The 16,721-nt window shown below is 35.9% G+C and overlaps 1 protein-coding gene and 1 pseudogene across 3 annotated transcripts in view; both read left to right on the plus strand.

Annotated features, from left to right (window-relative positions):
* Positions 1-16,721, plus strand: part of HDAC9 (histone deacetylase 9) — a 929,650-nt gene that overhangs the window by 636,554 nt on the left and 276,375 nt on the right. For all 3 annotated transcript variants that reach the window (XR_008420659.1, XM_053898416.1, XM_053898417.1), the window contains one exon: positions 12,955-13,088. Coding sequence is in view for 2 of the 3 variants with exons in the window: in XM_053898416.1 (XP_053754391.1) it covers positions 12,955-13,088 (134 nt within the window). In the remaining variant the exon portion in view is untranslated. The remainder of the gene's footprint in view (positions 1-12,954; positions 13,089-16,721) is intronic.
* Positions 5,073-6,372, plus strand: LOC109263792 (26S proteasome regulatory subunit 4-like; annotated as a pseudogene).

The raw sequence follows: 16,721 nt of genomic DNA on the forward strand, positions 1-16,721 counted from the left end.
GAGCATCCGAATTTGGCTCAGGTCATGATCTCGCAGTTCGTGAGTTTGAGCCCCGCGTGGGGCTCTGTGCTGACAGCTTAGAGCCTGGAGCCTACTTCAGATTCTGTGACTCCCTCTCTCTTTGTCCCACCCCCACTAGTACTCACTCTCTGTCTCTCTCAAAAATAAAAACATTAAAAAAAAGAAGAATGACTAAGTGATTTTAACATTATATACTTTGGTAGAGAAAAACTTTATTCTCTCACTTGGTCTTCAAAATTGTATCCTAACATTTAAATTCTTAAAATGGCTCAATTTTTTAAAAAAAGTATACAAAGTGTGTTATTTACATATATGCTAATAGCCCCTCCATTGCCATTCTGATTAAAAATACATATTTGGTTGCTAACTCTCATTTAGTGCTTTTCCAAATCCAAAGGAAACGAAACGTACCATCATTACTCTGCTTGTTCCACATAGTGTTTAATCCAAATTTCTCCTGTAGCCTCCATTCTCTCTGAGAATCTTTGAGATCCACATGATCTCAAAATTCATTGTAGTATTTTTTTTAAATTTTGTTTTATATTTATTTATTTTTGAGAGAGAGACAGAGCTCAAGTGGGGGAGGGGCAGAGAGAGGGGGGAGACACAGAATCTGAGCAGGCTCCAGGCTCTGAATGGTCAGCACAGAGCCTGACACAGGGCTTAACCTCATGAACCAGGAGATCATGATCTGAGCTGAAGTCGGAAGCTTAACCGACTGAGCCACCCAGGCATCCCTCATTTTAGTATTTCTAATGATCTGATTTCAGAGATGAACTATTAAGATTTTGATTTTTAGTATGTTTTAAAAGTATGTTTAAGCACTAAATGCTTTTCTTTTGACTTTTAAATATCTGCTATAGATACAGTTAAAAAAATCAAAAGTGACATTCAAGTATATTCCTTGGTAATATTTAGGTTTTTTTTCAAAAGAATGGTATGCAATCTCACATGCTCAGTAGTTGTTCCACTAAAAAGGAAGGAGCAGAAAAAAGTACGTTACAAAGGTAGGTGATTTACTTAAATCCATTCTGTAAGAGTGGTACTTTTTGCCACAACTAAAAAGTTATCTAATACTTAACTCACATAATTTTCAAGGCACACCTTTCAAACTTTCACCTTCCATGTGGATTCTCAGCAACCAGATAGAGCAGCCACACCACCTGCTTTTTGAAAAGAACAAATCAGTATTTCAAGTGGAAAATGTTGTATGTGATTTCAGTCAGTTGTTGTAGGATGAAGTCTTTGGACTATTTCCTGTGAAGACTTGAATGGACCAAGAAATGGATTAATATGTGGCCATTACATGGTGGTCCTCCACAATGCCTGAGTACAGTTATTTCTAGGATGGGCAAGAAGAGTATAAGATTATGATGCTTCTAATGATACTGAAGAATATGTGTTGTATAGCCAGGTTGCCACATACTCCTTGAAAGGGATTTTATGATTGGAATCTGAGTATTAATACTCATTTTTTGTAATATTCAATTTAAAAGGTAGAGGTTTTTGTTCTATGTAAAGCCAAGACATATTGTTTATATAACTTCTGATAATTAAGGAAAGGGCATTGTATTTTATTTTCTTTACCATAGTCATCTTTTCTGCTCAGGTCTTTCTAATAGAGATGAGGCTTGGCCATGGCTCACAACAGGACTTGGAGAGTATAAGGTATTATTGTACCAAATGAGATTCCCTGAAACAAAGATTTAATGGCAAATGAATTTGATTGGCTTTATCCTCCCTATCAGTACAATTTAAGGTCTTTCTCCCAGTGCTAGGCTGCTTTACATAATTTGTGAGGAAGTTCTTTCTTTGTGATATTATCTTTTTAGTCAGTGTCTAGTGTGAATAGAATCATAGTACTCAAACCAAACCAACATTGTGAAAGCCATTAAAAATAATTGAGTTGAAAGAATTTTTCAATTGACGTTTAGTGGGTGAAACAGCATGATGGAAAGTGAAATACATTTGAATATTTCAGTGTGAGAATAGCAACACTGGCTTGCCTTCTTTCCTTCCTCCCTCCCTCCCTTCCTTCCACTCTCCCTCCCTCCCTCCCTCCCTCCCTCCCTCCCTCCCTCCCTCCCTTCCTCCCTTCCTCCTCCTCTCTTTCCCTCTCCATCTCCCTCTTTCCCTCCCTCCCTCTCTCTTTCCCTCCTTCTCTTCCTTCCTTCCTTTCAATGAAAGCTACTTTCCCAAGTCAGGCTAACTCTGGTTAATTCTTCAAGTTTTAGTTTATATGTTGTTTCCTTCAAGAAGCCTTGCTTGATCAGCTAAATCTGAATTCTTTATGATCCCTCATAACAAACTGGATTTTTCCCCAAATATTGTATTTACTTATTTATTTCAGGCGTTGTGTTCCACTGGGCTCTCCATGAGGAAAGAGACTGTTTTTCTGTTTTCTCTAACCCCATTTCTTAGATACATAGCTAGTATAAGGAAGGTGCTTATTATATATATTTACTGTCTAATAAACAAGTAAATCAACAAACAAATGAACAACTGAGTGAAATGAGAGTAAATAGACACAAAATACTGAAAATTATACAAAAAACTATCATTGGTATGTTACGTCAAATTTTAGGGTGATGTTTATATTCTTATTAATTAGAGAAAAAGGATACATGTTCATTGAAGGCAATTTGGTAAACCTAGAAAACTATAAAGAAGAATCACCCATTATTCCATCATTCAGAGGTAACCCTAAGTAAAATATGGATTTGTTTTCAGTATATTTTCATCTTCCTATGTGGCTCTCTTTAACAGAATAAAGAAAATTTATACGTATGTTTGTGTTCTTTTCGTGTACATGTGTGTATTGGTAAGTATATGTGTATGTGTGTAATTGTGTGTGTATGTTTGTGTGTGTTTTAAAACCTCTAGAGCAACTTCTGTTACTACCTGTATCAGAATGGAGAGATTAATTTCCTTTGGGAAAAGAATCAGTTTTGAGATTACCATCTTCAAACATATGCACTTGGAATTTCTCCTGAAAAATCTTCAAAAATTTGCTCATCTGAATCTTACTGAAGATGATAAAAATAGCTATTTTGTTTATTTAGGAGATTAACTAAACTTGATCACATATATATCATAGCATACATATTTATAAGTATATATATAACATAGATACATATGTATATTTGTTTTTTTAATTTTTAATTTTTTGGGCTTTTTGTGCCTGACAATATTATCATCCTATTCCCTTCATGCAAAGTTGGACATAGACTTATTGGGGCACATGTTTTCTGTCTGAAAAGTCTGGAAATAGAGCCAAATGCTCAAGCATTTGGACAGTTTTTGTTTAACATTGATTAGAAGTCTGAATTCATACTAGTATATGTTCTTTTGTGGGCAGCCTGTTTATTCTTTACTGTAGCCTTATAGTATGTTTTCTTTATTTTGTTAATTAAAAAAACCCAAATCATCTTTAAGATGAGCATTTGCAGATACATGTTCATGTACGTGTCTCTTTCTAGTTAGGAAAAAATTCTTTAATTCTTTATATTATTCTATTACTCTGAATTCTTCCTTGAGGGAAATTACAACTTTTTGTTGAGACTCCTCTTCTCTGACTTTCATATTTTCTGCTCATTGTGTACATCTCTAAGTTTATATTCAGTAGCACCGATTCAGTTTCCTGAAATGTAAATTCCTCTTTTGTTACCTCCAGTTTAGATTTTAATTTTGCTACTATTTATTGTTTCTTTGCAGTATTTATCCATCTTTCTTTTTATTCATTAATTTAGCTTGAACTTTCCATTTAGCTTTTGGCTTCTATTTTATTGGCTTTTATTTTATAATGATTTTCCATTTCGCTTTTGGCTTCTATTTTGGCTTCTTTTAACATTTGGGGATGCCAAAAAGTTTTCTAAGTTTTTATTTTGGTTCCTATAGTAAATCATCTTCACTGACCTAACTACTAGGAATGGTGTTTCCTTTACAGTTTTTGTAGCATATTCTCATAGGCTCTGGGTTTTGTTCATCTGTTTTGTTTGTTTTTGCTCACTCATTCTTTTTTTAATGTTTATTTTTGAAAGAGAGATAAAGGGAGGGAGAGAGAGAGAGAGGAAGAGAGAGAGATGGAGAGGGAGAGGGAGAATAATGGCGGGGGGGAGGCAAAGAGAGAGGGAGACACAGAATCCAAAGCAGGCTCCAGGCTTCGAGCTGTCAGCATGGAGCCCGCATGGGGCTCAAACCCATCAACTGAATCCACCGACCTTGAGATTGTGAACTAAGTTGAAGCCTGATGCTTAACCAACTTGAGCCACCTAGGTGCCCCTGCTCACTAATTCTTGAGTATAGAGAAGTCTTTCTAGCTATTTGCCAACAAGTGTAGTGAATTCTTTTTGACTTTTTGCCAAATTACATGCTGGTTGAATATGCTCTTGGGCTATGCTATTGAATGGCAATACCAGTCCAATTTCTAGGTTTCAACAGACTATCAGACAGTGTTAGTTAGAAGGCCTAAAGTGGGATTTCTTCTATTTCCTTTTTAACTGTCTGATATTCTGGTAAGATGATTTACATTTATAAGTCTTAAAAATTCTTTTATCTACTCAGAGGCACAATTTAACACATTTTAAACATTTATTTTTAGATATTTCATTTGTTTGCTGGACAAATCGCATTTCATACTTAATTGAAAATTGCACTAATACTTTAAGTGTATCTGTTAAAAGATATTATAACAAATATTGTAGGTGTTAGCATATAAAGTGTACAGTAGATCTAGAAATAAAAAGCATGATAAACCTTATGGATAGACTAGAATTATCAATAGAAAGTATAATAGCTGTTGTAGGTATGAAGTGGAAAAAATTAGAAATGGCCCTTGCTTCGAGATAACCCTTTTTATCCATTTTAGTGATTCTACCAATTTCAGGGTCTTTTTTTCTAGCCCTATATTTTTTTCCTTCCTTACCATACAGAGTTTTTAAAAATCATTTCATACAACTATATTTATACATGCCTCATCTTAACTACTAGATAATAAATTAAATGTAATAAAATGAAATTGTTGGCACCAAGATTCGAATGACTAAAGCAAGATGGGTCAAGGTCAGAATGGTAGTCATGGCCCTGAAGGTGGCAAGAAGGATGACAAGGACAAGAAAGAGATATGAACCTCCTAAACCAACTAGAGTGGGGAAAAAGAAAACGAAGGGACCAGATGCTGCCAGCAGGCTGCCACTGGTGACACTTCACATTCAGTGCCAGTTAAAATTATTGAAGTTAGAATTGAAGACTGTCTTCTCATGGGGGAAGAATTCATTAGAAATAAGGAAAAAATGGATAAAATGAATAAATGAAAATAAAGAGGGGAAAGATCAAAAGTGGATGATCTGAGGGAGGCCCCAATGTCAGTAGGAACCTTGGAAGAGATCATTGATGACAATTATTCCATCATGTCTGCATCTGTGGTATCCGAACACTACATCAGCATTCTTTCCTTTGTAGACAAGGATCTGCTGGAACTAGGCTCCTTGGTCCTACTTGGCCATAAGGCACATGCTCTCATAGGGGTGCTCATGGATGACCTGGATCCCTTGGTCACAGTGATGAAGGTAGAAAAGGCCCCTCAGGAAACCTGCGATGATATTGGGGGGGTTGGACAAACAAGTCCAGGAAATTAAAGAATCTGTGGAGTTTCCTCTCCTGAATATTATGAAGAAATGGGTATAAAGCCCCCACGGTGGGTCATTCTCTATGGTCCACCTGTTACAGGTAAAACCTTATTAGCCAAAGCAAACCAAACCTCAGCTACTTCCTTGAGAGTGGTTGGCTCTGAACTTATTCAGAAGTACCTAGCTGATGAGCCCAAACTCATTAGGGAATTATTTCAAGTTGCTGAAGAACATGCACCCTCTGTTGTGTTTATTGATGAAATTGATGCCACTGGAACAAAAAAAAATATGATTCAAGTTATAGTGGTGAGAGGGAAATTCAACAAACAGCATTGGAACTGTTGAACAAGATGGATGGATTTGATTCAGGGGATGACGTGAAAGTTATCATGGCCACACACTGAATAGAAACTTTGGATCCAGCACTTACCAGACCAGGCCTCATTGACAGGAAGATTGAATTCCTCCTGCCCCAGGAAAAGACTAAGATGCACATCTTCAGGATCCATACAAGTAGGATGACACTGGCTGATGATGTAACCCTGGAAGACTTGATTATGGCTAAAGATGATGTCCCTCGTGCTGACATCAACACAATCTATACAGAATATGGTCTGCTGGACTTGAGAAAATGTGGAAGGAAAGTAACAAAGACTTCAAAACATCTAAAGAAATTGTTCCTTACAAAAATTAAGAAGGCATCCTTGAGGGGCTGTATCTCTAGCAGATTGCATTTGCCTTCAAGGAAATGGTTGGGAGTTGTCCCAACCCCTCAGAGGGATGAGGTTGGGGAAGTTGCCCAGAGGAATCCATGTTCCAGTTGATGTTTCTTAGCAGAACCTCTTGTGTATCTTTTTCAGTGTGATGTGTAGGATGCCTTCTGGGCTGCTTTCATCTGTTGGTCGCGTAAAGTGCTCTCTCCCCAATAAAGCATGATTCCACTGAGAGAGAGAGAGAGAGAGAGAGAGAGAGAAGGAAAGAAATTGGTGACACCTGGATCATAATAAACATTCAATGACTGTTTATTGCATTTACATCTTTCAGAAAGCTATCATGCTATTTATTTTTGTATCATGTTAAATTTCAATCCTTTGGCCCTGCAATATATTTAATAAATGTCATTGAGCAGATACCCTGAGAAGGTATAAGACCTCAGGCAGTTGCCAGAAAAGCGATATAAAGTTGAAAGTTAAGAATTCGGAATCAGGATCAAGAGTTTTAGGTCTAAATATTCTAGACTCAACTTTCTTGATAGAGCAAAGAAGACTCAGCCTAACAGTGTCATATGAAACTAGGTATAAACCTGAAGACCAGAATGGACTCTATAGCTAGCTGATGACTTAACTACATGTAAAGATTAAGAAAAAGGAAAGATACACAGTAGGTGGTTCAAATACTTATCTCATTTAACAAAGCTGAAAGTCAGAGGAAGTACAGGGTCCAAGCATATCTAGAAATGTATCAGAAACTTTTTGGATGGAAAATAAACGCCTAGGGTTTAAAATACAGGTAAAGACTTTATGTTAAGACTTTGTTTATTTTCCCAAATCCTAATTTTAACTCTTGTCCCATTGATCAAGAGAGAGATTGATCCATTGGCTTATGTTACAAATTGTAACCAGTAGGGAAGAAAGGGTCAAAGAAAAGTAGAATTCCATATGAATTCCAAAGAGAGGGACAGGCTTATTTCTCACCCTATAAGTTTTTGTTTCTGGAAAAAAAAAAAAAGAGGAAAGGAATGGAGAGGAAGGATGAGGCTAAAGTCTCACCTTCCACTCTACCTGTTAACACCTCATTGCTACATCATTAAGATGAGTAAGTGGAGGTTTAGAGTTCCAAATTTTTATTTATTTCCCCTTAAATTTAAATGTCTTTCCAAGAGCTCCTGGACTTTTATTATAATCTCCAGATACTTGGCAATAACTTCCAGCTACTATAGCCTGTTTTACAATATTTTTTTGCAGCAGTTTATGGAGAAAATGTTAAAAGAGCAACACTACTGTGGAGCTGAAGTTAGATACGTCAAGATGAAATAGTGAAAAAAATTAAACAACTTAATGATTAGAATCTCTAGTCTTGAAAAATATGTTTTCAAAATGAGAGAGATGCTATAATTTTTGTGTCTCTTGCCATTAACATGTCTTTTATGTAGTATGAAACTGTAGTTGAAAATGTATTAAACATCCAGCAAGAGGATGTAACAATTGTAAATATGTATGCACCCAACATGAGAGCACCCAAATACATAAAACAGTTAATAACAAACATAGAGAAAATAATCCATAGTAATGCAATAATATTAGGGGACTTTAACACCCCACTCACATTAATGGACAGATCATCCAAACAGAAAACAAGGAAAGAGTGGATTTGAATGACACACTGGACCTGATGGATTCTATAGACATATTCAGAACAATTCAACCTAAAACAGCAGAATCCACATTCTTTTTGAGTGCACATGGAGCATTCTCCAGAGTAGATCACATATTAGGCCAGAAAAGAAACCTCAACAGATTCAAAAAGATCGAAGTCATACCATGTATCTTTTCTGATCACAATGCTATGAAATTAGAAATCAACCATGAGAAGAAATCTGAAAAGACCACAAATATATAGAGGTTAAATAACATGCTACTAAACAATGAATGGGTCAACCAAGAAATCAAAGAAAACATCAAAAATTACATGGAAACAATTGAAAATGAAAACACAACATTCCAAAACCTTTGGTATGCAGCAAAAGCAGTTTTAAGAGGGAAGTTTATAGTAATACAGTTTTACTTTGAAGCAAGAAAAGTTTCAAATAAATTACCTAACATTACATCTACAAGAGCTAGAAAAAGAACAACAAACAAAACCCCAAATCAGTAGAGGGAAGGAAATAAAAAAGATCAGAGGAGAAATAAATGAGATAGAAACTAAAAAACACAATAGAACTTATCACTGAAACCAGGAGCCAGTTCTTTGAAAAGATCAGCAAAATTGACAAACCTCTAACCAGACTCGGGGGGGGGGGGGGGGGGAGAAAGGCCTCAAACAAAATCGCAAATGAAAAAGAAATAACCAACACCACAGAAATACAAACAATACAAGATATGATGGAAAACTATATGCCAACAAATGAGACAACATAGAACAAATGGATAAATTCCTAGAAAGATATAACCTACCAAAACTGAAGCAGGAAGAAATACAAAATTTGAACAGACCATTTACCACTAAGGAGATTGATTCAGTAATCAAAAAATTCTCTCCAAATCAAAAGTTCAGCACCAGACTGGTTTACAGGCAAATTCTACCAAACGTTGAAAGAAGAATCAATGCCTATTCTTCTCAAACTATTCCACAAAAATAGAAGAAAAAGGAAAACTTCCAAATTCATTCTATGAAACCAGTATCTCCCTGACACCAAAACCAGACAAAGACACTACAAAAAAAAATATAAGGCCAGTATCTCTCATGAATATAGAAGCAAAAATCCTCAACAAAATATTACAAACTGAACTCAACAATATATTTAAAAAATTATATACTATGATCAAGTGGGATTTAATCCCAGGATGCAAGGGTGGGAGTCTCAAAACAATATTCTCAAAACAATCAATGTGACACATCACATCCGTAAGTGAAATGATACAAACCATATGATCATTTCAGTAGATTAAAAGCATTTTATAAAGTACAACATCTGTTCGTGATGATATTAAAACATTTAGCCCTGAAGGGTGAATAGAAATTAGCCAAATAAGGTATGGGTTATGGGGAGCCAGAAGGAAGAATTTGGGGGCATAGATGGAACAGCAGGTATGAAGATCCTAAGTCATGTATATTTTTTATTGCTTTGAAGAATGGAAGGTAGGCCCTTGTGGAAGAAACAGAGGTCAAGAGAGGAGGTGTATGTGAAGTATAAGTTGGAGAAACTTGGCCTTGAGAAATTTTAATCTCATCAGTAAAGTCACCAAAGGATTTAGGCAAAAGTAGCTGTTGTGTGTCAAATGGGATAGAGTAAAAGTCAGGTAGCCGGTGAAAAGGCTTTATTTGAGGAGTTTAGGGATGTAGTACCTTGGATTATGTGTGGTTTTGGCTAGAGATAAGAATCTAGTGATTCAAGTTGTATTTTGGAGGGATAACAGTACTTGTTGGTTCTTTGGAGAGGGAGTTTCTGCAGGATACTAAGGTTTCTAGAGTGAGAAATGGTGGGTCATGATGTCCCTTACTGAAATGAGAGACATTTTGTGTGACTTAAGATCATGAACTCCAAATCTGAGACATTCTCACTTTATAAAAATTATGAGACATCCAAATGGAGATTTTAGATGGGCAATTGAATAGACAAGTGTGAAAGTATGCTCCTTAAAAGAGGGATCAGCACTAATGATGAAAGTGTGAGTCAGGGGCATAGGGATGGATTTTGAAGCCACTTGAGTGTTAAGATTGGATATTGTTTGGACCAGCAAAATGACATTTTTTCACGGACATAATTTTTACCACATGGTTTGAAAATACCTATGTCATTATTCTGCATGATTTTTAGTACACTCAGAGATAAATATTTTTGCCTCTTGAGTAGCATTCCTCTAACACAATATTGTAAGTCAAAGAGAGAGGGGCGTCTGGGTGGCTCAGGTGATTAAGGGTCCAACTTTAGCTCAGATCATGATCTCGCAGTTTGTGGGTTTGAGTCCAGCACTGGGTTCTGTGCTGACAGCTCACAGCCTGGAGCCTGCTTTGGATTCTGTGTCTCCCTCTCTTTCTACCCCTCCCCTGTTTGCGCGCATGCGCTCTCGCTCTCTCTCTCTCTCAAAAATAAAACATTAACAAAATTTTTTAAAAAATAATAAAATCCATTAGACTTACTTTACAATACAAATTACTGGTCTTTACCTCAGCCATAGCAATCTCTTACTCGGCACATCCCCAAAGGCAAGGGAATTAAAAGCAAAAATGAATTACTGGGACCTTATGAAGATAAAAAGCTTCTGCACAGCAAAGGAAACAACCAACAAAACTAAAAGGCACCCAACGGAATGGGAAAAGATATTTGCAAATGACATATCGGACAAAGGGCTAGTATCCAAAATCTATAAAGAGCTCACCAAACTCCACACCCGAAAAACAAATAACCCAGTGAAGAAATGGGCAGAAAACATGAATAGACACTTCTCTAAAGAAGACATCCGGATGGCCAACAGGCACATGAAGATGCTCAACATCGCTCCTTATCAGGGAAATACAAATCAAAACCACACTCAGATATCACCTCACACCAGTCAGAGTGGCCAAAATGAACAAATCAGGAGACTATAGATGCTGGAGAGGATGTGGAGAAACAGGAACCCGAACCCTCTTGCACTGTTGGTGGGAATGCAAATTGGAGCAGCCACTCTGGAAAGCAGTGTGGAGGTTCCTCAGAAAATTAAAAATAGACCTACCCTATTACCCAGCAATAGCACTGCTAGGAATTTACCCAAGGGATACAGGAGTACTGATGCATAGGGGCACTTGTACCCCAATGTTTATAGCAGCACTCTCAACAATAGCCAAATTGTGGAAAAAGCCTAAATGTCCATCAACAGATGAATGGATAAAGAAATTGTGGTTTATATACACAATGGAATACTACGTGGCAATGAGAAAGAATGAAATATGGCCTTTCGTAGCAACGTGGATGTAACTGGAGAGTGTGATGCTAAGTGAAATAAGCCATACAGAGAAAGACAGATACCATATGGTTTCACTCTTATGTGGATCCTGAGAAACTTAACACAAACCCATGGGGGAGGAAAAGGAAAAAAAAAAAGGTTAGAGTGGGAGAGAGCCAAAGCATAAGAGACTGTTAAAAACTGAGAACAAACTGAGGGTTGATGGGGGGTGGGAGGGAGGGGAGGGTAGGGGATGGGTATTGAGGAGGGCACCTTTTGGGATGAGCACTGGGTGTTGTATGGAAACCAATTTGACAATAAATTTCATATATTGGAAAAAAAATAAAATAAAAATTAAAAAAAAACAAATTATTGGTCTTTATCTGTTCTTGAATAGATACCTATTTTTGCTTTTTAATTTTGGTCTTCTTCTGTCTTCACTCCATGTCCTCAGATAATGTATTTCCATGGTAATTTGTTGGAATATTTGATCGGTTAAATGATTTCTTATGTCAGGCAGTTTTGTAAGTAACATGTTTTCCCCCCAAGGAATTGGATTAAGGGTAGAAATCTTTTCAAAATTAACCAGCATTATAATTATCATCTACTTTGTTGCTTTAAAAAGTCCTATTTTATGTATCTATAAAATCCATTTCCTGTAACTCATCATAGAGTCTAACTAAAATATGAAATATGTTAACTCATGATAATTTAAAAGCAGATTATATTCAGTATCTATGGAATCTCTACTAAAGGTATTGCAATCGACTTAATTCATTTTTTTTTCTACTTTTTCATTTTTTTAAAGAAACACTTAAGATGTTCCACAATATTATAAGATTGCTTACAGATTGGCATAAACTGAGAAAAGCACAGTAAGCAAGGAATAAACTCTTTCTGTACATCTTTGGAAGAACTGCTGAGCAGAATGGGCAAGCAGTTGGAAAGTTTTCTAATTTATTACAAAAGTGTAACCCTGATCTAAAGTGAAGATAGATGACACACCTGGGTGGGGCCATCAGTTAAGCATCCAAATATTGGTTTCAGCTCAGGTCATGATCTAATACTAGTTCATGAGTTTAAGCCCTGCATGGGCTGTGCACTGACATTGTGGAGCCTGCTTAGGACTCTCTCTCCTCCTCTGTTTTTGCCCCTCCCCTGCTCACTCTCCATCTCTCTCTCTCTCTCTCTCTCAAAATAAATAAATAAACAAGCATTGAAAAAAAAGAAAGTGAAACTAGAATTACTCATGAAATTAATTCATGATTTAGAGAGCTCATTTTGTGGCTTCAGTGATAACATATAGATCTTTACTGAATTGTGATTTACTTCATAGTGATTGAAGATACTGGTAAAATTACAGTATTTTTAAAAATCTGAAGTTTCTTAAAATTTTACCATCTTCATCCCTTTATATATTTACTAAGCTAAGGTGTGCTCAGTACTGATTAATCCAGGGGTTGACCTATTTTTGCATTTACATCCAGATAAACAGGACTAAATGACTCTTATGTGCTAGAATTTTCAAATATATATTATTTCTCTATTTGTAAATTTATTTTTAAAAGAATGCCTTTTTTAGAGTAATCATATTATCGTAACATTTTATCATAACCTTGTATCATTACTCAGTCTTGTGCTGTGTTTTCTTTGTGCTGAAGGAATTGCCTACGACCCTCTGATGCTGAAACACCAGTGTATTTGTGGCAATTCCACCACTCACCCTGAGCACGCTGGACGAATACAGAGCATCTGGTCACGGCTGCAAGAAACTGGACTGCTAAATAAATGTGAGGTAATCCTGAATTGGCTACACTCTTTTACTTACTGAAATAAATCATGTAAAAAGGGCAGTATTCATTTGGGTAGTAGTAGAAAAATGTTAATACTTGGACACAAACACCATGATCGATGAACATTATTGATACTTGTAGCATAGCACTTTTGACCTGACTCTGGGCTAGGCACCTAGGGGGAACTCAGTCCATGTTGATGGACTGAGCAGTTGCATGATGTATGTGTGCGATTATTGCAGCATTTTTTGAGACACATGATAGCATTCTTGTTTCCAGATAGGTATCATTTATTCAGTTAAATTTTTGGGAAACTCTTCACAATCTGTTAAGTGCTGAGAGTTGTTATTATTGTAAGCTGTACTTTGAACTCAGATATATCCCAAATTTGCCTTTGGAATTGACTAGATTTAAAGATGAACTGTCCTCTTACCAAGAAAAGTAACTTCTTTTTATTGAAGTGGCTGATAATCTTCCGTTTTTATAGTGAAGGTTTGAGTACTTTTATTTTACTGGTATTTCTTTAGACTCATTTCTGAAGATTCCTCGAGTCCCTTTTTCATTTAGAAAAATATGTTTCTTTCGGCTTTCACAAATAAAAATGGTATCAATTCAAAAAATTTCCTGTATTCAGATTTGCAAAATCTGTCACAATAAGCTGTTTTATTTGGTTGCTATCATTGTCCAATGTTGCCTAAGACCCAGTAACATTCTATATTTGAGTCTAAGACATTTAAAAAAATATATAGCCCCAATGTTTTCTTCACATTACTTTAACATTTATTGATCAAAAGTATTTTTACCTGTGTCTGTATTATGTTCAAACATGTTCTAGGGACTAGAACTATAGAATTTCACAAGACAAATCTAGTCCTTGTTATTACAGACTGACAATATAACATGTTGCTCTTTGGTTTTGTTGTCAGTCTTTGCAGATCAGTGAAGGAAATCCAGTGTGATTCTCACTAGTTTGGGAAGAAATTAAATGGATAATATTTTGACTAAAGGTATATCATGAGGAAACTGATATATTGAGACTACATCGAATTCACTCTACTTTGATAAAATAGAAAAGCAATCTTATGCAACTACTTTTAAGTTAATTAAATTTTGGCAACCCAAAATGTGGTCCAGAATATTTCTATTCAAAGCCAATTTACTTTAAAGTAAACCTGTAAAATATATCAGTTGAGATGGAAATGCCAGAGCAGACAGAATGTTTCTTAGAGTCATGTGCTCTTGCTGATATTTGATGCCCGAATGACATCAGTCTGATCCTTCTCTGCAAAGTAGTGAAAAGAACTGATTTTGAAAATACAAAGTCATTTATTCAGTACATTCATTTATGAGGATGTATTATTTCCTTTATTGATTTTTCTCTTTTGAAGGTGAATAATGTACCTTGTAGGTTTTTTTCTTTACATGAAAACATGGGTAATGTCTGTGGGTCATTCAGCAGATTGGGATTGTGAATGAATACACCAAAGTATTGTGTACACATTTAGTTTTCACAAGTTTTATTATATGTTTATAATAGAATTATCAAATTTTTTTCATATTTAAAGTTATTCTTTTGATTAAATGTATCCTCTTTACCTAAAACCTTAATGTGAAAGAATTTGAGCTAGATTTATTTCTCTGATACTTCCTTGAGTGAAAGTCTGTTATTCATCTCTTGCCAGTAGCGTCCATATTATATGGCAGAAGGATTTCATACTTTTTGGTAAATTATAGAGTTGTCTTTAAGGTTTTTATGTTTTTGATAATGCACTGTGGAGGCCAAACCACTATGTGGTCAACACAGTCCCATATGGAGTAAATAAAGTAAACTAGCAAGGGGACTAATCTGTGGTGAACTGGTCTTAATGGACATTTATTCACGTGAACGTTTCTGTTTCACCGTTGCATCTACTATAGATGCTTTCCACCTTGGCATTTTTTTCTGTGCTTTTGCCAGCTGAGGCATTGCTGTTTACATTTTTTCACTTTTAGGTCTTTATTATATCCTGGAGTGTTAGCCCAGCCAAATTAGCAGTGGCTGATCAGAGACTTCAAATGCATTGTTAGATTATGGTATTCCTTAAATCTTTTTACCTGAAAGAGCACTGGTTATGAAAGGAGCAAAGTGCAGAAATAAGTGAAATGTAAAATGGCTCATCCTGGTCTTAACATTTAAAAATCTGTTACCCCTTTCTGATCAGTCTTCTTTTTCAACTCCTCATGCATCACATTATTTTAGTCCTGTATTATTTGAAAGCATAAAATTCAATTTATACAACAGCACTGACTGATGTGATATCAGACCCAGGGTGAAATGGCAGAAGTACAGTGGGGCTAATGAGAATGAGTGAGTCTAGCCCTAGACCAGTCAGCTAAATAAGTGTCTTTGGTAAACAATCACACTACGAATAATGCACTTGAAAGCCCAGATCACTAGAGTTGCTCTTAATGAAGACCAACTACAAAAATATCCATAATTTCTTAATAATATAAACAGAACACTCTTTTTGCTAACATAATTTGATAACAGTTCACCAGTTGTTTGATTGCTTAAGTGATGAAATTGTTGCTCATATGTATTTATTTGCTCCTATGTTATCAGGTATCTCGGACTTCATGCTGACCTAATCATAAAATGGAATTTCTAAAACCATTTAAAAAAAGAGTTTAAGACAACTAGAGGTTGATGTTTCTTTGTATGTAAACGATTTTAGGAATATTCAAAATGTAATTTAAAAAAAATTTTAATGTTTATTTATTTTTGAGAGAGACACACCCAGAGTGTGAGTAAGGGAGGGGCAGAGAGAAAGGGAGACACAGAATCTGAGGTAGGGCTGCAGGCTCCAAGCTGTCAGCACAGAGCCCGATGTGGGGCTCAAACCCACAAACCATGCAATCATGACCTGAGCTGAAGTCGGACACTTAAGCGATTTAGATTATGGTGCCCCAAATGTAGGCGCCCCAAAATGTAATTTTAAAAATGATCATTAACCAAACAAATGTTACCCTTTTCTAGAGACTTTCAGGTTGTATGTAAGGTAAAACATAGTAACAAAAGGGGTAAAACAGAACCAAAAGAAACATAACTCCTTTTTTCTTCTTGATTGTTTCTATCAGAAGAGTATGGGAGAAAATAAAAAGGGAACACACAGAGGTTATTTCAGAACAGTTTAGCCCACTCAGAAATAGTAGAATCTGTTTCATCAACCAGTACTCTTCCTAGTAACTGCACCTAAAATAAATGGTACATGTTCGTTGTGGATTTTCTTTTAAAGTTTTTGCTTTGACAAGTTAAATCTAATGTACACATTTAATATATTATTAAATCATCTTGCAAGGATGCTAACCTTTTTGTCTCAAGCCAAATGATTTTGAAAATTTCAATTATGTGGAAGAGAAAACCACAGAAACATAAAACAAATCTTTTAGCATTTCACCAAAACTCATTAGAATCAGTTGCTGAAAAAAACAGGAGAAAAGTATACCATAAGTGGCAAGTGGTCAGGTTCATGGTGAGAGCATTAAGGGTCAAAGAGACAAGAAAATTCTTCCTGTATGGGCTAATAGGTTTCCTGGTTAGTGTTTATGAACCTTCTAAGGAGATCAAGGCCAATGACAGGATCTTCCAATTGGAC

Source organism: Panthera pardus, unplaced genomic scaffold, assembly GCF_024362965.1.
Source record: "Panthera pardus isolate Hobbes unplaced genomic scaffold, ASM2436296v1 HiC_scaffold_8, whole genome shotgun sequence".
NCBI classification, from domain to species: domain Eukaryota; kingdom Metazoa; phylum Chordata; class Mammalia; order Carnivora; family Felidae; genus Panthera; species Panthera pardus.